This window comes from Onychostruthus taczanowskii, unplaced genomic scaffold (genome assembly GCF_017590055.1).
Source record: "Onychostruthus taczanowskii isolate IOZ18803 unplaced genomic scaffold, ASM1759005v1 scaffold25, whole genome shotgun sequence".
NCBI classification, from domain to species: Eukaryota; Metazoa; Chordata; class Aves; order Passeriformes; family Passeridae; genus Onychostruthus; species Onychostruthus taczanowskii.
The window spans coordinates 5747938-5770399 of NW_024499796.1; the positions used below are offsets into that span (position 1 = coordinate 5747938).

Consider the following 22462-nt stretch of genomic DNA (forward strand, 5'->3'; position numbering starts at 1 on the left):
CCGGCCCGGTATCCGGGTAAGATGGCCGCAGTCGGGGAGTGCTCGCTGCCCGCGCCGTGGCGGCCGGTCTCCCTCACTCACGTCGAGTATCCTGCAGGTAACGCTCCGTTTCGCCGCTGCCGGGCGTCCCCACCGCGCCTCCGGGCGGGGCGGGCCCCTTCCCGCCGCCCCCCGGCGCCGCCGAGGGCCGCGCTGGCGGCTGCCAAATTGTGAGCCATTGAGCAGCAGCGCTGAGGCGGCAGGGCGCGCGTGCGCGTTGGGGGCGGCGAGGCGCTCTGCCAGATTGGGAGCCGCGGCGGGAGCGGCTTTGCGCATGCGCGGTGGGGGCTCCGGGCTGAGGGGCTGGTCGGGGAAGGGGACCGGGAATGGGCTCGGAAGGGGCGGCTCCGTCCCGGGGATCCCGGAGCCTCTGGGCCCTCCACCGCCGCCCTGCCCGCTCCACACCGCCGCCTCGCCGCCCCTGCAGCCCTCTGGCCATGTGTGGTACCCCCGGCTTTGAGGCGAGGGTCCCACCCACGGTCAGCAGCTCCCGCTGCCGCCCCAGCAGCGTGCTGGTGTCGGTGTCACCTCCCTGCTCCGTGCCCTGAGGGTCTGGCTTGGTGTGTCACCGTGCCGGCGGACTCTGGGGTCCCTCGTGCCGCCCCGGGGAGCGGGGATGTGCCAGGGTGGCCGTGTCCCCTGGGTGGGCTCGGCTGCCGGGGGGCTTGGGGGCTGTGCTGGGAGTGGGGGTGGCCGGGTGTCCCTGTCCCAGCTGGACCTGGTGGTTTTCCTGGGGGCGCTTTGGGCAGTCAGCGCTGAGGGAAATGGCCCGAGCACTCCAGGCACAGGATGTTTTGTGGCTCAGCTGTTGGCGAGGTGGGTTTGTGTCCTGGCAGCGTTGAGGAGCAATGGGTGCCTGAGTGCAGGATGGGCTGTTCCAGCTGGGATAGGTATGATCCACTAAGAGCCTGCAGCCTGAGCCGGGTGGAATGAATTCCTGATGTGCAAGAGCAAATGGGTCTGTGTTTAGCTGGCATATGCCTAAACTGTGTCCCATCAGTACCTGTGGTCCTTTGGAGCTCCTGTGGGTGCTTTGTGCTGTGCTGGGTTTGGGTGCTTGTTATAATCAGAGATAATAGAAAAATGAAGTGTCAGAGTTACAGTATTAACCAATTGCTCAAAATCCAAATCTTGTCTAAACACTGTTCTCAGTATTTCCAGTTCTAGTGAGACCCCCAACTTGCCATGGAGTGTTGCTGTATGTCCTGTTTCACTAACTGAATTTTAGTTTATGATGAAAGGTCCTCTCAGCAGTGCAATTCCTAAAGCTTTTAAAGTGCTTAGGGATCTTCTGGGTTGAAAGTGCCCATTTAGCTAGGAGACTTGAAATGTGACAACACTGAAAAAATATCTGGCACTGGAAGTGCATTATTTCTTGGCATTCCCCCTTATGGCTGTTTCATGGTTTTCTCTGATGCTTTATGTGAAATACTGGCATTTCCTTTTCTGTCTTGCATTTTCCTCCACACTGTCAGCTCCTCTGCCATCCCCCTTCTCAAATATATTAATGTGTCAGTTTGGGAGAGATGGGAAGTAATCTTGCCAGTAGCACTGATATATTCATCTTTGTGTCTTATCTCCTTATCTGAACCTGGCAGTATACACAGAGCGTCCTGTGCTCCATTTGTTGGATTGGTTTGGGAAATGAAGGTGGTGGAAATCGCTGCTCAAGGGTTATCTGTCAGATCTTGAACAGTGTGACATAACCTGAATATTTTCTCTCTGCGTTGAGAGCTCTTAGGCAAAGGGAGGAGATGATTGTGTGGAGGGGTAAATCACCACCCAGCTTAGGGTTGTGTTTGGAGGGGATGGGCACTGTGTTTGTCTTGGATAAAATGTGTGTATGAAAGTGGAGACAAAGGACTAAAATAATAAAGCAGCTGGAGGTATAAAAGTTTGTTAATTTATTTTCATAGAATCATTTAAGTTGGAGAAGCCCCTGAGATCACAGAGTCCAGCTGTTCCTCCAGCACTGCCAAGGCCACCACTAAACCCCATCCTCAAGTGCCACATTTACACAGCTCTTAGATCCCTCCAGGCACGGGGAGTCCACCACTGCCCTGGGCAGCTCTGCCAGGGCTGGGCAGCCCTTTCTGTGAGGAAGCTTTTCCTGATATCCGAGTTAGACCTCCCCTGGTGCAGTTTGTGGCTGTTTCCTCTTCTCCTGTCCCTGTTCCCTGGGAGCGGAGCCTGATGCCTGCCCCCAGCTGTCAGGGAGTTGTGCAGAGCCAGAAGGTCTCCCCAGGCCTCCTTTTTTCTCCAGGCTGAGCCTCCCCATCTCCCTCAGCTGCTCCTGGTGCTCCAGATCCCTCCCCAGCTCTGTTCTCTCCTCTGGACATGCTTCAGCCCCTCAATGTCTTTCTTGTTGTGAGGGGCACGAAGCTGCCCCCAGGATCTGAGGTGGGGCCTTAGCAGTGTCCAGCACAGGGAGATTTGGTGTCATCAGTGAGCTGAGGGTGCACTCGATCTCCTTGGCCAGTTCATTAATAAATGTATGAAACAGAACCTGACTCAGGACTGAGCCCAGCCCCAGCTGGGTTTAGCTCCATTCCCCACCAGTCTGGGCCTGGACAGGTTTTTTACCTGGAAAACAGAGCACCCATCCAAGCTGTGGATGTTCTCCAGGAGAATACTGTGGAAAGCAGTATTAAAGGCTTTACTGAGGCAAGGTAGACAACACTTTGGTATAAAAGAATGACTTGCAGTAAACCATAGGGCTGGAGCTTTTACCTGGATTTGGGGAAAGTGCTCTTAACTTTATTTAGAAAGCTCTTTACGTTCAGCCTGAGCACATCTGAAGTCCAGGTCCATAAAGTGCCTAGATAATGTATATTTATACAGGAGTGGTGTTGGCAGCGTGCTCAGCACAGTGGAGTTAATGCAGCCTTGTGCTGCTGAGAGGGTCGGAACGAGAAATAGATCCTGCTTTTACCAACATCAATTATTAAGCTCTCTTGGCATGTCATGCACTGCTCTGTGGCAAACAGCTTCGGCTCTTGGCTGATCCCAGAGGCTGCTGAGCTGCTGTGGCAACCACCTCTGAAAATCTCACATCTTTAAAGATTTCCAGTGCAGAACCCCAGCTTTCATCTGCCATGGGTGATGGTCCTGCTCCCTGGGACCGGGTAAAAACCTGTCACTGCTGGTTCCTGCCTGGCAGAAGAAGCCTGGATTTGAGCTTCTGCTTCTGACTGTGAAGGGGAGAGGTGTTTCCAGAAAGGCACTCCCTGTTCTGATCTAATGTTTCCTTATCAATAGTGATACATCAGACCCATCCTTAGTTGCTTGTGTGGCTGCACAGCTCTCCAGGGCTTTCTGTGATGTCCACTTTGGGCAAAATAAATGAGAAACAGCAAATGAATGCTGTGGTAATCAACTGCAGACTGGTCTGAGGAATGCAGTCTTGGAGACCTGACTGAAATATTACCCATAGGGAATGTTAGGATTAAACATAGGGAGAAAAAAAATCAGCCATGGCAGTGCTGCCTGCGTGTGCTAAAGCACGCTGCTGCAGAGGACAGCCTGTAAAAATATCATCCTGATGCTGCTTTCAGAATTTTTTGATCCTGGAGCATTTAATATTACCAGCTCTGCTTTGGTGAGACCAAGGAATGATCTGGCATAGTGTCAGGTTGCTGGCAGGTAGGCAGGAGTAATCCTTCTTCCCTGTGTCCTTCCAGTAATGAGCTGGTGATTGCATCAGGACTGTGAAGTCCTTGATGGATTTATAAAAGCTGTATCTCTAATTGTTCTTTGAATCCATTTCCACTTTGGATCTCACGGTATCTTTGGCACTGAGCTTTGTAGTTTAATGTGGTTGTTGTTTCTTTTCTGTTAAGTCCACTGCTCAGTAATTTCATCAAACACTCTCTCATGTGCAGTGAGAGGCAGCAATTGTTTGCTGTCAATTTCTCCATATAATTCATGACTTTATAGAACTGTTGTATCATCTGTTTTCCTTTTGCAGCTGAAAATCTGATTTATTTGATGTTTTCTGAATGGCTGCTGTTGCATACTTATCTTTGTCCCCATTCTACTTGCCTTTTCTGTGTGTACTCTCCCTTTTTAGCTGGTGACACCACAATTGCATAATAAATTTTTGTAGTGCTGTAACAGTAACTTCTGTTGTGCTCTTAAAAATGTTCTTCTTGCCTTTTTGACTGCTGCAGAGCACTGGATGCTAGTCTGAAGGTATTGGCACTCACTGAGTCTGAGGGTTTTTGTTTGATAACAACTGAACTGAATCCTGTCATGTCATGGGTATAATTAGGGTTGTTTTTTCCCGTATGCATTGCTTTGCATGGGATGACTTTGTGCTGCAGACTTAAAACTCATCTTCAGGGACTTCCTGCCTGTAGGGTGAGTTTCACTGGAGAAACATTGAGTTCCTGGTTTGTTTGGGTTTTTTATTATTATTTGGAGAAAAGAAAGAAAACTTCCTCTCTTCAGTGCAGCTGGGATTCTTAGAGCTCTGGGACTTTCTGGACCTTCTCACACTGGACAAATTCTTTACGGAGAGAAACCTGGTGTGCCAAACCTTTTCTCTGCAGAAGGACAGAATATTCCCATTTTCCCAGTGTCTCCAGGATGTTTCCTACAGCCAGGCAGAGTTGGAGGGGCAGGTGTGCAGAATCAGTCAGTGGGTGAAGAGGTTCAAAGGTGCTGTGTCTGTGCTTTGGCTCAGCAGTTCTTGTTGCTGTTCAGTATCAGCACATGCAGCTCCTATTGGAATGTTTGTTCTGATAACCCTCCTGTGGTTCTGTGCAGGCCCCACAAGTCAGGGCTCATTCCAGAGCTGAACAGTATCTCCTGGAAGAAGCAGATCCCACTCTTGTTTGGCTGCTTTAATGCAGGGTTTATGTTTAATCTCCTTGCAGAAGTTATGTCTCATTCCTGCCTTTATGCCATAATTTGAAGCCTCCTGTAGATATTATTGCTGTCCCACAGCTCGTGTTATGGGGATATTCACAAGCAGAGGAAATGACTCTTTTATATCATGAACATCTAGTGATTTAGTGACACTCATACACTGCATGTTGTCTGTGCAACTTGCACATATGCACTTAGCCAAGAGCACACAACCAGTGTCAGTGCCACAAATAGATCCTTCAATAGGAAGTGGTGGTGGCAAAGCTCAGTCTTGTGGTAGGATGTGGTTGGGGGCTGTTGATTCACATTTTTACATCCTATACAGGTTAAGGAGATCTGATGAAGCTCAGCTATTTCCACCGACAGGATGCTGGGTAAAATGTTCAATTGGAGCAGAAGTAGATGCTGAATGAAGACTGAAAAAAATAGCGTGTGTCTGAGCTATGTATAGTGCTGCACGTACTTATCTCTTGGCTGCCCAAAAATGGGGTAGTTGGAGCTTAAAAAGCAAAAATAAAGGATGCAAATAATGTCCAGGGAAGGCTGGACTTTTAAAAAGCAGAATTTAAAACTAAATGAAGCCCAAGATATATATTAAGCAGTTTCTCTTTTTGCGTTTTTGCAGCGATTTTGTCTCTGTTCCTGCTGGTTGGAGGAACTGCTTTAAAATTCCCAAGTTTAGCAAATTAAAGGAAAATTAATTTTTTATAAAAAAAGGCAGGGGTGCTGCTTGCTAGATCTGCCTGGACTTTAAACCGTGGCTGTCCTGCACGTCTCCTTTCCCTGGGAATAAGTCTGGGAGCGCACTGGAGCGTGAGAGGAGACGGGAGTGACAGAAGTAATCACGCTCCAAGGCCCCCGGAGCGCTGAGCAGCGCTGGCCTTTCTCTCAGAGCTCACTTTGCCTCCTCCTCTGGGGATTTCCAGTCCTTCCGAGCTGGGTTACTCACTGAAGCTCTGCCTTGAGCTGCTGATCCAGTGGGGCTGTTTGTGATGGCTGTGGTGCCTTCCTGGGGTAGCTCCAGTGCTGCCTTCAGTGCCCAGCTGTTTATTTGCCTCCTCTGTAGAAAAAGCGGCTTCAGAATGTGACTGTGTTTAATTGCCATTAGCCACAGGAACATGAAGTACTATTAGTGATATCTGCTCTAAATGGGCTGCTGAAATATTTGAGGAGCTTTTGTGTTAAGATTGAGTGAAGGACTTTGTGCCTGGAGGGAGTGATGGTGTCTGATTCCCCTCTCAGGTGTGGTTTTTGTGCCTGTGAAGTCTGGGTGATTTGATTTATTGGGATTGTTATGATATAACATAACAGAGGATTTTGAGTTCACCACTGCTGATCCTCTTTAAATTAAAAGACTACTTGTTTAAGTACCTTTCCACCATCTGCACAAGAAATAGAACCCTCTGAGAAGATAAATAATCTGGTTTTATTTCTACTTGACAAAATTATAGCTTTTAATGGGGAAGTCTAAGCCTTTATGTACCGTGGATTAACAGAATGAGTGATCTGAAACACGGTGATCTCTTGATGATGAGTTCTCTTTATTTGGTAATGCTGGAATTGAGACTTTTGGAAAGTATTCCTAAGGCTTTCAGGGTAGTTTAATTGTCTCTTGACAAGGTGCCTTCTCTCATGAATTCCCTCATCATTGATGACAGAGCTCATTTTGTTGAGAGTTTGTGATTTCTGTAAAACCATAAGGGGCTTGTCTATTGCCAAGTAACTGGTACTGTCACATCCCCTTTGTGTTACCATCACTTACATCCCCTTTGTGTTACCATAACCCATTGCTTTGGGAGCATTTGGAATGCACCTGATGCAAGACAAACCTGCCATATGGAGCAAGAAAAGTTTAAAATTCAGTGTCTTCCAATGCTTTTTGGGTTAAAACCAAAGCAGAACCTCACTTCAGTGGAAGCCCAGCATGCCTGGGGGTTTTGTCCTCCAAATCTTCCTCCTTTCACCTAACTCCTGCTAGTAATCCTTGCTGGTGATGTTGCTGCTTCCCAAATTTAACCCAGAGTTTGGAATTCCAGAGGCTTCCATGCACTATACCTGATGTAACCACAACTATGTGGCAATAACAGCAGCAGCATGAACTTTGTTGTAAAGGAGCAATAACTTGTTTTTTTTTTATCAGTTCCAGCACTCAGAGGCTGAGGTTAAAGTCCTTTTTGCCAAGTGCTGCTTTGAAATGTGGGTGTGTGGGCTGGAGAGCCTGGGTGCCTTGCAGTGGAATTGATCTAGGAAAGAGTCCAATGCTCAGACTTGCAGAGGCATCCTGTTTCCTTTTGAGAGGAGGGAAGAAGGGACCAATTTATGTGGGGGCTGAGCCTTTTGTGTTCAGTGATGGGATGGAGAGGATCTGGTCTGTGAGAACCAATACTCAAAGTACCCATCTCTTCTGTTGCTCTCTGGGTTCATACAGCGAGTTTGTGTCTTCTGTATTTAAAGATTCTCTGGCAGACAGTTCTGGCTCTTCTCATACAAATTGCTGATGTTGGAGCAAAATTGCTCTGATAATTTTTTGTGTCCTCGGAATTTGTGCTGACATCTTTTCTCCAAATACTTCTGTATGCATTCCTTTTTGGGGAAGAGAGGCAAGAGAAACTTGGATCAAAATGCACAGCTGCTCCTTACTGTGGCTGCCCACTTCTGTGTCTGTTGCAGTTCAGAATAAAGGTTTTGAGGGACCTTATGACCTCTGTGAGGCCCCATTGCTGCTCCCTGATTCTCCCTGGGGGATAACTAGACTCTTAATTATTTGGGTTGGAGGCCCAAATCCCCCTCTGTGTGGTACAAGTGGATTACTGGTTAAAAAGGCAGAATCTCCTTTATTTCCCTGACATCTCCTGCTATGTTTAGCTGTTTTTTCCTTCCCATTTTGCTCATGCTGGTGTTTGTGCAGACACATGGTGAGACAGATTAGGAAGCTGATCCAGCTGAAAACTAACCCATTTTGGTGAGGGAGTGGGAAAGGATTTGTTTGGGGACTGTTTGCTGGCTCAGAGAAGAAATAGGAATGAGGAGAAGGGAAAGATGCTGCCTCTTTTGCAGCAGCCTGTGCTCATGTTGGATTAAAGTGGCTCTGGGCCCACACCCATGGTTATTGTTGTAAAGTGGATGGCAGTAATCTCTGCTGAATGATTCCAGGTTCCTTTCACCCTTGATTTTGAACCTGCAAGGAAGCGCTGCTGTCCCCCTGCCTCAGCTCCTCTGTCACTCTGGATCACAGGGACTTGCTGCACTGCTGAGTTTGCCCCTCTGTGATGCAGGGCTCGGACTGACCCATGTGGTGGTGGCAGGCAAGTACCTGTGAAGTTCACACTGATTGGTTTCTCTCGTTTGTTTCCCCAGGTGATTTCTCTGGCCAGCTTTTAGCTTATTTGAGTCTTGGTCCAATATTCATTATTGTTGGCTTTGTAACACTCATCATATTCAAGAGAGAGCTTCACACGGTGAGTCCTCTCCTTTCCCAGCCTCTCCTTATGACAAAAGTCTTTTCCTTTGTCACCTGGGGCTCCTGTATTCACACTTCTTTTTCTCTCTAAAAGGAGCAAGCTGAGGAAAGCCATCTTCCTGTCAGGGAACAGCAGGAGACACTTAGCACCCGTACCAGGTTAAAAGGCTGCCCAGCCTTTTCTGACTTCTCTGTTATGCTGGTGTGTTTTGGACATTATCTGTCCAGAGCCATCGAGGGAGATGTCTGAGGAAGTACAGAATGCTGTTGCAGAGTGGGAACACTCCCAAGATCCAGTAGGATCATAGCACTGGGCAGCATATCCAGGAAATGGTGTGTGTAACCCAGGGGGATGCACTTTCTTTGAACTACTGAGGCAGAAAAGGGGATAAAAATAAAACCTAAAGCTTTCCAAGGGATTGCATCTGTCTTTAGGAGCTGCTTTTCAAATGTGAGTTGAATACCAGGGGCAGAAAAGACTTGTTTCAATCCAAATTCTTAAAATGCTTTTTATCTGCTCTGCCAGGTAGTTGGGAATCAGTGTCATGGATAAGCTCCCTCTAGGACTTATAAACCTCTTGTAGCATTTGTCCTCAGTAAACAGATAAAACAGGGGCCACTGAAAGGATTTTGACAGCACATTTCAAATGTGGGGCCGCAGTGTCATGGGAACCAGTGGCCCAAGGGAATAGGACTTTTAACTAGGGAAGGCAGCTGTACAGTTTTGACAACTCACAGGTTTTGTGTTGGCCCAAAAGAGAAAAGAAGCCAGAGTAACTATTGCACAGATTTATAGGATTCCCAGTACAGGGATTTGTTTGGTGTTGGTAAGGAGACAAGTGTTGAGGTTGAGTCTCAGTTCTTCGTGTGGGTAGTCACCACTGGGCTGGGGAGAGACACTGGCTGACTTGCAGCAGCCTGAGCTGTGGCTCAGGATGTGGAGTGAAAAATTGCTTCATCATGTGGAATAGGACTGAGTGCTAAGGAGGCAGTGTCATCACCAGCTGGGAATTTGATCACAGCAGCAGGACTAATTTAGGGGAGGTGTATGAACTGTGAAGTTGAAGAGCAAAAATAAATGCTACCAGGTCTGGCTTAGCTCAGAATGTGAATTCATCTTAGACTGAAGACAGCAGCTTCAAGATTAAAATATTCATAGAGGGAAAAGCCAGAAAGCCTAAAAAGTCACCTTTGTTTTAAACTATTTACCCAAATAACAGTGTCTGCACTCCCCCTGTTGGTCACTGGGAAAAGCCAGTTCCCAAAAACCTGCCCTATTAAAAAGGTCACTTTCTGCACTCAGTGGTGCAAGGTGCTGGCAGAAGTGCCCTGCTGTGCCATTTTTGTCTTTCTGTGTGTCAGCTGCTGAAAAGCTGCATGTACACAATATGTTGCCACATAGAAAGTGAGATGAAAATAAATACTTTTCTTCTCAGGTATAGAATTTGGAAGCCATTGGTTTTAACTCTAGTAGTCAAAAAAGAAAATTAGAAGCATAATGTTTGGGGTTTTACCAACAGAGAGAGCCTGGTAAGTAGAAGGATCTCTTAGAGGGGATGACACAGCTGTCTTGCCTTCACAGATCTCTTTCTTGGGAGGGCTGGTGTTCAACGAGGCAGTGAACTGGTTAATAAAAAATGTAATCCGGGAGCCTCGGCCGTGCGAAGGTAGGGTATGGACCATGAGTGTGGTGGTGTCAGGGGAGTTTGGGGTGGAATGCTGACTGGGGGGAGTTAGGGGGGTTTTCCCCCTTTGTCTCATGTTGGCTGTGGATGTTTGGGTGTAAAAAAGCTGACAGAGCTTCCTGAGCAGGGACATGTCCTGTGAGCTTTGTGCATGCTCCAGCAGCACGGTCTGGCTTCACATCTGGAGTGTTCCAGCTGCTGACCATACCTTGACCATACTCTTCTTTTTTCTTCTCTTCCCAGAAGCCCATTCAACAGTGACCACAAAATATGGGATGCCGTCCAGCCACTCCCAGTTCATGTGGTTTTTCTCTGTCTATTCCTTTCTGTTCCTTTATTTAAGGTAAAAATTCCAGGTCAGATTTTGGCTGTTAATATGCTGAAACACCTGAAATGGGTGGCTCCCTTGCTGGGTGTCACTTGAGTGGGATAATGGAATTAAATCTGAGGGCCTGCACAATTTGTTGTGGCTCGGGTGGGATTGGAGCATGTCTGTCTCAATCTGAATGTAGGGCTGGAGTTTCTCTAAGCTGTGATGGTGCCCCAGTGTGAGGGAGGAGATGGGGGATAGGGAGGAGAAATGAAGAGCTGCTTTTTCATTTTGTCTCAGTTTCAGTGGGATTATCTACAATCTTTTGGATAATACCATCTGTCCACTTGTATGACTTTTTAGTTGACTTCCCTTACCAAGTACTGGGTTTACTTGTGCTTTAATGAAATTCTTGCTGAGGCATGGCTCTGTCTCGTGGCTCTATGTGTGGAGGAAGACAAAACTCAGTTCCTCTTGGCTCTGTAGGTGATGGAGGGACTCTGTCTTGGCTCCCTGTTGCATATGCCCAGCACGTGCCTCTCACATCAGTGTGAGCATCCTGCCTTCCATCACAGCAATCCCTGTTCACAGCTGGAGAGAAACACGTGTGGCTTCTTGGCTGCTCTTTAACTTCTGCCAGTGGGACAGATTGCTGCTGGGATGGGATTGAGCTGCCCATGACCCCAGTGGAGTAAAGCTTCCCTAGGGTTTCAGAGGGAGGGAGGTCAGGACTGCTCAGCTCCCTGCCCTGTGCTAATGGCTCTCCATGTCTTTCAGAATGCACCAAACAAACAATGCGAGGTTTCTGGATTTGCTATGGCGACATGTGCTGTCCATCTGCCTCGTCACAGTGGCTTTGCTAGTCTCATATAGCAGGTATGCAGCAACTGTTCCTCTTCTGCTCTCATACAGCCTCGTGGCCTGTCCCAGCCAGCAGCCCTGGCATTCCTTACCCTGCCTTTCCCACCTAATTCTCCACTGTGCCACAGGAGTCAGAGCTTTGTAGAAGTGTTGCCATGAGACTCAATAAACAAAGGTTCTCCGTGTGTGGTGCTTCACAGAAGCATTTACAAAACCCCAAATCAGCTGAACTTGTGCCAGTTCCCCACGGGCTTCAGTGCCATGCTCCATCCAGCCTCACTGCCTTGCCCTTTTTCCAGCACTCAGTGTGGAGGCATTGCCCCATGCCTGGGCACAGCAGCGTCTGCAGCATGTGGATGGCTACAGTTGAGCAGTCCCACTGTTTTGCTTGAGCATTAGTTAATCAAAACATTTAGAGCTGTTGGCTTGCAAGATTTAGTTGTGTTGAGATAGATAAAGAAAATGGAACTGTGATCATGATTTTTTTTTCTCTTTAGTAGATTAAATGTAAAGTGAGCTCTAGTAATTGGAAAAACAAACAAATTCAAGCTAGAAATAGGGTCACATTTTCCACAGGAAAGTAATTACCTGTTGGCACAGTTGACTGTACACTACAGCTGATTACTTATTACTAATTATTTTAAAAGCCTGACAGGACAAATTTGTCAGCAGTATATGGTCTAATTAAAACAAAATTAGAGGAAATCAAGTGACCTATGTTAGACAGAAGGTCAGATAAGATGATCATAATGATATGTGAGCAAAAAGAATTTTGAATGTAGCTTGTTCAGGCCAACAGTGCAGCTCTGAATGGAGTCACAGTGAGCACATTGGTCCTGTAGCCACTGTGCCTGTCACATTGGAGAGCACCAAAATCACAAAAAAAAATGCTGTCCATGTTCTTAAAAGCCTTTAAGCCCCAGCTTTGGTGGCCTGGAGGAGACTTGTCCTGTTACTGCCTTTGGAAAAGTCTCTTGTGGGAACTAACAGTATTAGTTCTTCAGCTGATCCGAAGATGGGTGGAGGGTTATTGAGTTAAGCTCAAACTAGAAGTGCTCCAAGCCAAAGCTGCTGTAGCAGGGAAGAATTTTCCCCAATTTTTACCCCCCACTATTTTTGTCAGCTTTTTACTGAAAAAAGACATCCACTTTTAATGTCAGGAGGATAGCTCGCGCCCTGTGAGTCCAGTGACACCTCAGCTCCTGAGTCTTGGCTCCTTTTGTTTTAAAGCCTGTCTGGTGACTCTCCTCTTCCACTGCAGGGTTTATTTGCTTTACCACACCTGGAGCCAAGTCCTATATGGAGGTGTGGCAGGAAGCATCATGGCCATAGCCTGGTTTGCCTTCACACAGGAGATCCTAACTCCCCTCTTCCCGAGGATAGCTGCGTGGTAAGTCTGTTTATTCTGTGGAGGTTTGTTAGGGATGTTAGAAATGAGAATTCCTGGGCTCTGTCCCAGTTTTGCATACTGGCTGTTGTGTAACCTACTTTGTTCCTCCATGTTTTCTTGTGCATGCATATATACAAAGGATCATGTGTCCTTGATAAGGGTGGGGAAGAGGGAATTCAATCAATTGCTACGTTTTGTAAAGCCCTGCTAAAGCTGTGAGGTGTGGCAAGCCTGCTGGAGGAGCTTTGCAAGATGAACAGCAGACCTTTCTTAATGAATGTCTAATGACCTAGTCAAATTGCAGAGCTATTTACATGTAATATAGTCTGGAAATATTGCATAAGGAAAGAAAAAATGTTTTTTTAAAATCAAACAAAGAATCTTTTTGACGGCCTGAAGTGATAGAGTAGTACTGTTAAGTAGAGCGGGTTTTGGGGTTTTTTAAATTTTTTTTAAAATCAAAATTCCAGTGAAGAAAGTCTAATTATTTTCCCCTTTCCACCACATTGTCCTTTTTCAGGCCAATTTCAGAGTTCTTTTTAATCCGAGATACCAGCCTCATTCCTAACATCCTGTGGTTTGAATACACAGTCACGAGAGCAGAAGCAAGGTAGGTTCTCTTGGGAATGGAGGAGCTGTTGCTGCTCTGACCTTTCAGATGCAGTTATTAACTAATTTTCTGATATGTAGCTGATAATTTTTGGCTGCTGTGGGTAGAATAGCTCAAAGTAAGGAAATACCAAGTTGTGGGTTAATGACTGCATCTGCAAGGTGAGCCTTAGAGGGTGTGATTCAATAATTTAATCTCATTTAGGTACCATTTCGGCTCCCTGGCTTATGGATTTTGCAAGCAGTTGTTTATAATCTTGCATCCACACGTGAGCTGTGTACTCTGAGGATGGGGTGGGTGTTCTGGGAGTGTGGGGAGAGGGAAGGAATGATCAGCTTGGCGGGTATGGCAGGGGCACTTCAGTTTTGTGTGTAGCTAAGCAGAGGCACACTTCAATCCTCCTGTATTTCCCTGTGGTTTGTTGCAGCCCCCTGGGATGGGGCTGGGGTCCCCTGTGTCACCTGTGCCCGTGTTGCCTTGCAGGAACAGACAGCGCAAGCTGGGTACGAAGCTGCAGTGACCGGAACGTGGGGACCAGGGCGCGTTTCAACGGAGACGGACAAGAGCAGAGACCTGGGAGCAGCAAGGAGCCTTTTAAGAGACGGACCAAAGGAACAGGCAGGGACCATACCCAAAACCTGAAAGCCTTTGCTCTGCTTTAGCAGCTAAGCTGGATGCTCCCTGATGCATGTGGGACCGTGCAGGAGTAGAAACTCATTTTGAACACAGATGCACATGGTTGGATGTACCATCGTGTCTACGTCAGGGGAGGGGGGAGAAAATGCCTGGTGTCGTGTTCGGGGGAGGGAAAACCAAAAAATGAATCCTTTCTGTGACTTTTTTTTTCAGCATGAAATATACACACTATTTATTTATTTTTTTAAATGGAACTATTGTTTATGGGGTGGGTGAGGCGTTGATTGTGTGTTTTGCTTTTTTTTAAAAAATTTTTTTGGAAGAAGATGACAAAACTATAATATCAAGTTGGTCATGTTTAATTAGGGCTTCTCATTCTTACATGGTTCTTAGGAGGGAGGGGATCTAGGAGGGGTGACCTAGACAGAAGGGAGAGGAAGACCTTCCTTTCTGCAGTCAGTTTGGGAGATCAAAACCAATTCCAACTCTACTTGGTAGAGAAAAAAAGACAGACTATAAAGATCTGATTTTTAACACTAGTGACAGTTCTGCAGGGAATCCTGCATGGATACCAGTGAAGGGGAGTGTGTGTGTAAAACAAAGGAAAAACACAAATATACTGACTTATTTTTTTCCACTGCTGCTCCTGTTGTGTAATTAGCAAGAGTGTCCTTTTGAGAATCTCTTCTAGGTGGCAGGATTATCATACATATCTCACACTTATTCCATCTCTTCCTTTATACTTTTATTATCTCAGGGTTGCTGTGCTCTGTACAGCTTTTGTTGTACTGAGAGTGCCGAGGGCACTGGGAAGCCCATTGGTTATGAGCAGTGCTGTGCTCCAGTGAGAGTCAGCCCAAAGCCTTACAAAATTCAGTTGCTGGTCTCTGTTTTAAGCACTGGATTTTTTTTTTTCTGTTAAAGCTTAAGGGAGGGATTTTTAAGAATGAACATAGTGACAACCACAAATGAACAAGGCAAATGACTAACAACTAGCTCAGCTGCTCTCTGAATTATTCCTTGATGAGCCTCGTTAGACTCCATCCATGAACCCCAAGTAGGAAACTTGTCCTAGCAGAGGCTCCTGCCAGTTATCACAGTAGCTTGGTCGGGGTTCTGCAGCTGTAACCTTGAATGCTGAACTCCTGCAAGCAAGTTTTGCTTTCCATCCTTCTTCCATTGCGGTTCTCCGTCTGGCCGGTGGCGCTCTGGATGCTGTGTCTCTGTGGGAGTGTGCCTGCCATCTCTGTGTGCTGGTGATGCCTACGACCTCTGTGACCCATGAACTGACCTGGCAAGGGCTATACTCAAAGTGCTTCAGGGCTGTGCATGGACACTTTCTGTATTTCTAGTATATAATGCAGCAGTTCAAGTGTAACTACAGAGAAGTATTTATTCAAAGCACAATTGACTTGAACTTTCACAGATAAAGGACAGCTTCAGAACTGGCTCAAAGGTCATCGCTGTGCCTTCGATGCAGTCATGAGCAGAGGTAAAATGACTGTCACATCTCAGTCTTGCTGCTTGTTTTACTATCTCCACTTTAATCAGACTCCTGCATTATAAAGCTGCTTGAAGTGAGATTTTTTTTTCCTGTTCATCCTGGGTTTGTTTTTTTTTGGTTTTTTTTAAAGTTTTCATCTGTGCCTGTTGCTATAGGAGTTTGTGTGTTTGTGTGGAGTGGGAGTTGCTGTTGGACACCCAGAGTGTAAACTATAGAAAGTGATCCTGATTCAGGAGATCAGGAATGAAGGCTGTTTAAATTTCTGTGTTTAAATAGCTACGGGTAGTAAATTAACTGTTTTCAGTTGGTACAGCAAGTTTATATATAAATTTTTAAAAAACTGTTTAGCACTTGCATAACATAAGCAATCCTGTAACATCTGAAGGACCCCAGCACTGGGTCTGCTTTGAAGGTGCATCATAATCAAGAGGCATCTTGCAGCTTTCACAAGGACATTTGATCTGCCTTAGACCAGCTCTGTTGGGATGAGACAGGACATCAGACAGGTCCCGTGACATGGTGGTACCACATGTTTCAGTCTGAAAACTGGTACTTAATGTCTTGCAAAACAATTCATTTTCTCTTTATATCTCTTGTAAGTGCACTGACAAAGCCAGAACAGAGATCACACCTCTCTTCCAAGGTTGCTGAAAGAGTGGATTGTTTCAGGAGTGGCTTAGCACTTCCCCAGCCTCTCGAGCTGTTATGACAGACTGCTGGAAAAAATAAATATATGGAAACACCTATTGAGCTTAGGGAAGAGGGTTCATCTCCTCATGGACAGCAGTGCAGTGTAAAAAGCTGTTCTACTTCATGTTGCCTTCAAACCCAAGCTTCCTACAGTAATTCTTAGGAGTGAGGGAGAGGAAGAAGAGCTCTTGTAAGACACTGTAATAAACTCTCCTCTGTTCTCTCTGAGTTGTTTGTAATCTGCATCTTCTGCCTACTTTTGCTGTAACTTTTCAGAAATCTTTGCAATACTTGATATACAGTAGAAATTCCTTAGTGATTCCATGGATTTTCTTAACTAAATGGTGCTGTGCAGGAAAAAGATTTGAGCTCTGCCTTATTATCCTACACTTGTATGAAATCTCCTGCCACTAGTTTTCTGAAATGGAATGTTTTCTTTGGAATATGTGGCTTTGCAAGCAGATGATTTCTCTTTCTCCCCTGTACTCAAGGGGGCTGGATGGAGATATGACAATAAAAGGAAGGTGACAGAATGCTGTGGTTCACTGTTCTTGATATCCCCACACAAACGTTGTCCCATTAAGAGCAGTTATGTAACTTCTGCAGTGTTTAAGGAGATTTAAGCCTTTTTGTAGCATTTATCTGTTTATTGTGTCCCAGTTTATTCAACAAACATTTCCAAACTTTGCATGACATGGATCCCACTACCCAATAGTATTTAACACAGCTAACCAGCAAAACATGCAACACTATCAGGCTGTGTCAAAAATTGCACTCATACCCCAAGAGTTATCTGAATATTTTCAGTCTATGAATTTCTGAAATAATTTGTTCCAAATCAGTCATTTTTCTGGAGCTTTACTTTCTTCTACTTAATGTGCCTTTAAGACAATGGGCTTCTCTTGATAAAACAATCAGAAACAGGGAGAACAGTATTCAGTAAGTCAAGAGTGAAAAAATCTTGAAGATACAAACCAGAAGGACATCACATTTTAGAACTTGTGCCATAAGAAAAGACTTTTTAAAGGAAAAACCTTGTAATGATTTTAGTGTCCTTTCAAGCACTTTAAAAATCAACCTCATTCATCTGAATTTCAGCTCTGTGTTTTAATAAGGTTTCATTAGGTGGTTTAGGAATCTTGTATCTCTTTCAGTCTTCTCCCTGCAGCTGTACTCTGCTGAAGCTAGTGGGATGTCCAGATTTAGATGCAGAATAGATCAATCCAATCTTCTGAGGTACAGTCTTCAGCAGCACATGCTTATGCTTAGTCTTTAATAGGCACTTTGCTTTGAGAGCCTTCCCCTTTGAGACAGAAGTGGAAAAGGGCCAGTTTCAAATACTTCACTGGTGCTACTTGTGCTTGAAGGCATTGCAGACATGGAAAAATAATTCATCCCCTGGCAACAGAGGCTGATTCAGTGTGGGGGGAGGATTACTTTGTCAAAAGGAATATTTTTTTTCCATGTAAAGGCTCCATAAATCCAGATGTTATTCCAGTAAGGTTTGTTCTTGTCTGTTGTATTTACACAATCATTTAGAGTTTGATAATACTGAGTATCCTCTTGCAGTTTTCAGTCTGATTGATACAGAGGAGTCACCAGAGCAGGGATTTCTGCTTGCAGGTCTGTAGTGCTCCTATTCATGTTTTTAGGCTCCATTCAGGATTCTTCTAAAAGATCAACTAAATCCATGTAGATGATGTGAAAGTGGCAGTTCAATCAAGTTCAATACAATCACTGGCTGTGCAGGTGAGTTTCAATTAAATTTTCCTCTTTAAAGGTATGTTATTAGGTATAAGATAGACACTTTGAAATAACATCCTTTCAGGAAAAAAAAAAAAAAAAGCCAAAGCATTGGCATGTATATTTTGAGAAGCAAATTAGAATTATTTTTTCTTCTTTTACTTTAAAAAGCTTTAGTGCAAATTTGTTCATGTATGTTCATCAAGGCACTTTGATCCATGTCCCTTGCAATTATTTCCCTGTTAACAAAGCAGGCCATCACACTCCTAATGCTTCTTGTTTATGGTGACATCCCAGCAGACACATCTTGAAGGGTGTGCAATTTAAATACAGAATTCCTACTGCAGAAAGAGCACTAGATTCCTTTATTACCTTATGGTTTTACTAAATAAAAGTGTAGTCAGGAGCTTGGGTTCTGACAGGTTGGTTGGAAGCAGTTCCTATGCTACCATTGTATGTTAATGTTTATATATAATCTTTTACTGTCTCAAGTTTGTCAACTGAACATAAAAACAGTATCATATGAGATCATTCTCTCACAGAATAAAGCTGGCACAAATTGGAGAAGTATTTCAGTAAGAAATAACTCCCCAGAGTGGCAGAAAAGGTGCTGTGCGGGAACAGTGGCTGCCACAGTGCAGAAAAAAACCTACAGGGTTATGTGTACCCTGCTTTCTTCCTGTTTTTCAAGATTTTTCTGCCTTGTTACAGCAGAGTGAAAAAAGGGTTTCTGCAGCTTTTTTTTCCTTTGCCCTTTAACAGATTTCAGCTCTGTGGGCCAGGAATGGAAGTATGTTCTGGAGTTCCCATCAGAAACATCCTTGTTTGTCCACAGCTCAGGCATAACATTGTGCACAAAAAATGCTGTTTCTGAAAGCAAGGTGTAAAACCACATTGGGTTAATGTGTGTGTCCTGAAGGACATCAGGCATGTGGCTTGTTAATAAGGAGTCAGCATCTTTTTCTTTTCCTCAGCTCCAAAGAAAGGTACAATGGAGCAAGTGTCCTGCTAGTTGCCTAGGAAATTCCTTCTCATCTCTGCAGATGTGAAGGTACCTAAAGCCAAAGCTGGCAAAACTTGCATGAGGAGAGTTTTGTAGAAGCTTATGGGGAAAAAGCTTAAGGTTGAGCTGGATGATCAATGGTAGGACCACGGCAGGAAGCTTAACAAAAAGCCCAGAGCAAGAACAACAAAAATAACCTGAAACAGTAAAAATCACCTTAGTTTGTATCAAGTCATGTCCTGTTGTTAAGAGGGTCAGTGTAAGACAAAGGAGATCCCAGTGTCCTGAACAAGGGGAAGAGAACATTCCTGTAAAACCTGTACTGGTTGGAGTGCCTGGGATGAGTAGTGCAGGGTACTCTAACGAGACTGGATCTGCCCTGGCTTAAGTTCCTTCTCCCCTTGCTGAAGTTGAATGATGAGGCTTTGCTGGAGCAGTAGAAAAATCTTCAGTCAAGACTGGAAGATGCTCTTCAGAAGATGAAACCAGGAAAAAGACTTGGTCTTGCAGTAGTTCTGTCATACAATAAATATTCCCTGCTTCTCATGCACGAGAACTACCTTCCTCACCAAATGGGTTTAGACACTGGCAAGCACTGTGCTTTCTGTATTCCCTTACAGTAGTTTTCATAAAAATTATATTTGTGTCCTCTTTGAGGACAGGAAGGTGCACTTTGCATTGATGGGAGAGGCCCACTCAGTTCTACTTTGCTATGAGGCAGTGTTTCCTCTCACTACAGAGTCTGATGTCTGTGGGTGACTATTCTGTAACATCTTGCTGAAAACAAATGGTAGACATCTTCTTAGGTTCCAGGGCAAGCTGTTCTCTGAATCGTTTTCTGAGGAACTGGGAGCTTCAGTGCATCAGGGATAGCCCATTTAACTGGGGGGTTTCCCTGTTACAGCTTGGATTTGGGAGCAGCCTGGAGCAAGATCCTCATGTCTAGCAGTGCTTTCTCAAGGTAATGTGCCATGCGGGCTGCGTTTGTGTCAGCACAGCTATTGAAGGCTGAAATTGCAAAGTTGATGTGCTCCTCCATGGGGTTGTAACACACTCCATAGCCATCTGGAACCACGGGACCAAAACACATCACACAGTCTGTCTTGGCTGGGACCTGTGGAGACAACGTGATTAAACCCTGCTGACCAGTCAGAGAAAAATGAAACCATCAAATGGAAACAGCTCTGTCAACAGAGGAAACTCATCTCATTAAACTGCTCTGGAAGGGCCTTTGGTCACCCTCACCTCCCACCACATGTGCTGGATCCTACCATTTAGCAGCAATGGTATTCCTCTGCATTAACACAGGAGTGCTTTTCCCCAGGGTAAGCTTGTAGTAAGTCACAAGTAGAACTGTTCAGTAAGAATCAGAACACAGCACTTAACACAAAGCTCTTTGGCTGCTGACTTCCATTGATACCACTTTGATTTAGACACCAAACACTCTTGGTGATCTTGGCTTTGGTTATGTTACTGTTTTACATGTCTGTGAGGGATTGTGGCATGTGTAAGATCAGATCTCTAGCTTTGTGGGATTGACAGCCAGCTTAAGAAATTTCTGACCCAATGTAGATGAGTTTCTAACAAAAAGGAACTGAAGAGAAACATGGAGAAGGAAGGCATAAGGAACAGAGTGCTTTTGGCTCAGATGAGTTGTACCTGGCTGGTTGAGAGATTGAAGTGCATTGCAACAGCATAGGCTGTGTCCATGAAGAGCTCAGGCATGCTGACCAGGTCCTCGATTGCCTGGAGCTTCAGCCCCAAGAGGTGCCGGTCTATTGCGTTGCCCCGTATGGCCTGGAGGAAAGCAAGGATGGACAGATGAAAGCCAGGCCAGCAGAAGTGAGCAAAACTTTGGGTTAAAGAAAACACTTCTTAAAAAGTCTCTCAATGTTTGAAGTTAGAAGGAAACTAGACGTTGCCTTTAAGACCAATAATCTTGTTTGTAAGGACTGTGAAATTAAACACACCAGTGGAAACAAACTTACATTTCCTGCCCACGGACTCCCTCTGGTTTAAGGGCTCCTTGTGCAACTTCGTTGTTTTTCAGCAACAATGATGGTAAGAAATGAAGCTATTGTAATACTTGATTCTCTCCTTTAGGTCAGTCACAAGGGACATGAACACACCAGCTAGAGAGGATTAAGTCTGTGGCTTTAGAGCACTGCCAGATCAGTAACACTGATGCAACACTGATGGCCACACTGCTGTGTCAGGAGCAAAAGATGTTCAGGTCTTGTCTTTGCCCAGAACTCTCAATTGCTGGGTAAACTCCCAAGCCTGTCTGCATAGAGGACACTCACCATGTCTGTGTATTCCCTGTGGGCCTGTGTGGCTCTCCTCAGCAAGTCTGCTTTCTCCTGGTCCTGAGAACACAAAAATCTGTTTTAGTTTTTCTGCAGAACAGAGAACCTCATTTTGGCTGTTCTCTAGAATGGAGGACATTTCTGCTTTGTGTGTCTGTATGAAACTCACTTATATTTACTAGATTTAATTTTACATCATTTTGTTTGGCAGCATTACTTCATTCTGAACAGAGTTCATCCATCAGTAGCAGAACTCAGTTTGAGTAGCTGAACAGCCTTACAAAGGACTTTCTGGTGGGCTCAGAAACATCCACATGTTGTTTCCCAGGCTTTCAGTACATATGATAGAAAAATCAAATCAAACCCATGATGTGTAAAGATACTGCAAGCTATGGTTTAGCTCAGTATGGGGTGCAGCCCTTCTTAGATGAAACCAGATGACAAGAGGTTAGCCAAATAAACAGCTTTTCTCTTTCCTGGATTCCTCTTACTCCACTTCTTTGAGATCCTCACCGATTTGTCAGGGCTGTCCATGGACTGCACAAACTTGAGGGAGTCCACAGAGGTGGAGCGGATGGTGTCGGTGCGGCCCAGGCGGAACATCCTCAGTGACGCGCTCTCGTACGTGGCACAGGCGTGGCCATACATCCTGGGACGGGGAGGAGAAAGCCACACAGCTGAGTCTGCCCTGGGAGAGCCTTGTCTGTGCCAGCTTTATCAAGCTCACATGTTTGAGTCTGTCAGAGGTTGAGGAATAACCGTGGTCTTACCTGTAGTATGCCAGCTGCAAGGCCAGCTGGATAAAAGCATCAGGGCTTATCTTCTCTGACTTGGGAAATCCTTTCCCAAATTGATGAAAGACCATGACTTTGATATCCAGGTCTTCAACCATTCTACAAGGAAAGAAAGAGGAACTGTTCCTTTGTTGCTCATTCTTGTAACACAGTGGCATGGATTTGCTTTCACAAGGCTCAGAGGGAACAGGTCATCTGGATTCTGACCTATGCAGGGACAGAGTGTTGTAGCACACAGAGATCTCTTTGGGCAGCACCACAGAAGTAAGAATTTTTGGCCACTACTGAAAATCTTCACCAGGTTAGATGGTCATGTGTGTGTTTATGCTCCAGTATTCTTGACTGGATCCAGTAAAGCCTTGCCCTTTCTTAGCAAATGGGATGAATCAGTAATAACCCTTTTCTAGCACCTCTGACCTTATTCCTGGCAGTGCTTTTCAGCTCAGCTCAATGCTGTTGAACCCAGAAATCACTGGGAAAACTCACTGCCTGCAGTGGGGAAGGTCTCATTAAACCACTGACAGGCTCCAAACGGGGACAAGAATTACTCCCTCAGTCACCC

General features: G+C 45.3%; 2 protein-coding genes across 3 annotated transcripts in view; one reads left to right on the forward strand and one right to left on the reverse strand.

Annotated features, from left to right (window-relative positions):
• On the forward strand, window positions 1–17529 carry DOLPP1 (dolichyldiphosphatase 1). The gene is made up of 8 exons (XM_041406489.1): window positions 1–97; window positions 8266–8366; window positions 9951–10035; window positions 10297–10396; window positions 11141–11239; window positions 12486–12614; window positions 13135–13224; window positions 13708–17529. The coding sequence occupies exons 1-8, from the start codon at window positions 22–24 to the stop codon at window positions 13742–13744; spliced, it is 717 nt and encodes a 238-aa protein (XP_041262423.1). The 5' UTR covers window positions 1–21; the 3' UTR covers window positions 13745–17529.
• The window catches only part of CRAT (carnitine O-acetyltransferase), a 16255-nt gene continuing 10479 nt past the window's right edge, over window positions 16687–22462 (reverse strand). For both annotated transcript variants that reach the window (XM_041406484.1, XM_041406485.1), the window contains 5 exons: window positions 21877–21999; window positions 21620–21755; window positions 21104–21166; window positions 20460–20597; window positions 16687–19914 (listed from right to left, as the gene is read on the reverse strand). In XM_041406484.1, coding sequence (XP_041262418.1) covers window positions 19699–19914; window positions 20460–20597; window positions 21104–21166; window positions 21620–21755; window positions 21877–21999 — 676 coding nt within the window. In that variant the 3' untranslated portion in view covers window positions 16687–19698. The remainder of the gene's footprint in view (window positions 19915–20459; window positions 20598–21103; window positions 21167–21619; window positions 21756–21876; window positions 22000–22462) is intronic.

Coding starts and splice junctions, on each gene's coding strand:
- DOLPP1 (XM_041406489.1), top strand. CDS start 22: ATGGCCGCAGTCGGGGAGTGCTCGCTGCCCGCGCCGTGGCGGCCGGTC. Junction 98..8,265: donor TCACGTCGAGTATCCTGCAG/GTAACGCTCCGT, acceptor TTGTTTCCCCAG/GTGATTTCTCTGGCCAGCTT. Junction 10,036..10,296: donor GGAGCCTCGGCCGTGCGAAG/GTAGGGTATGGA, acceptor TTCTCTTCCCAG/AAGCCCATTCAACAGTGACC.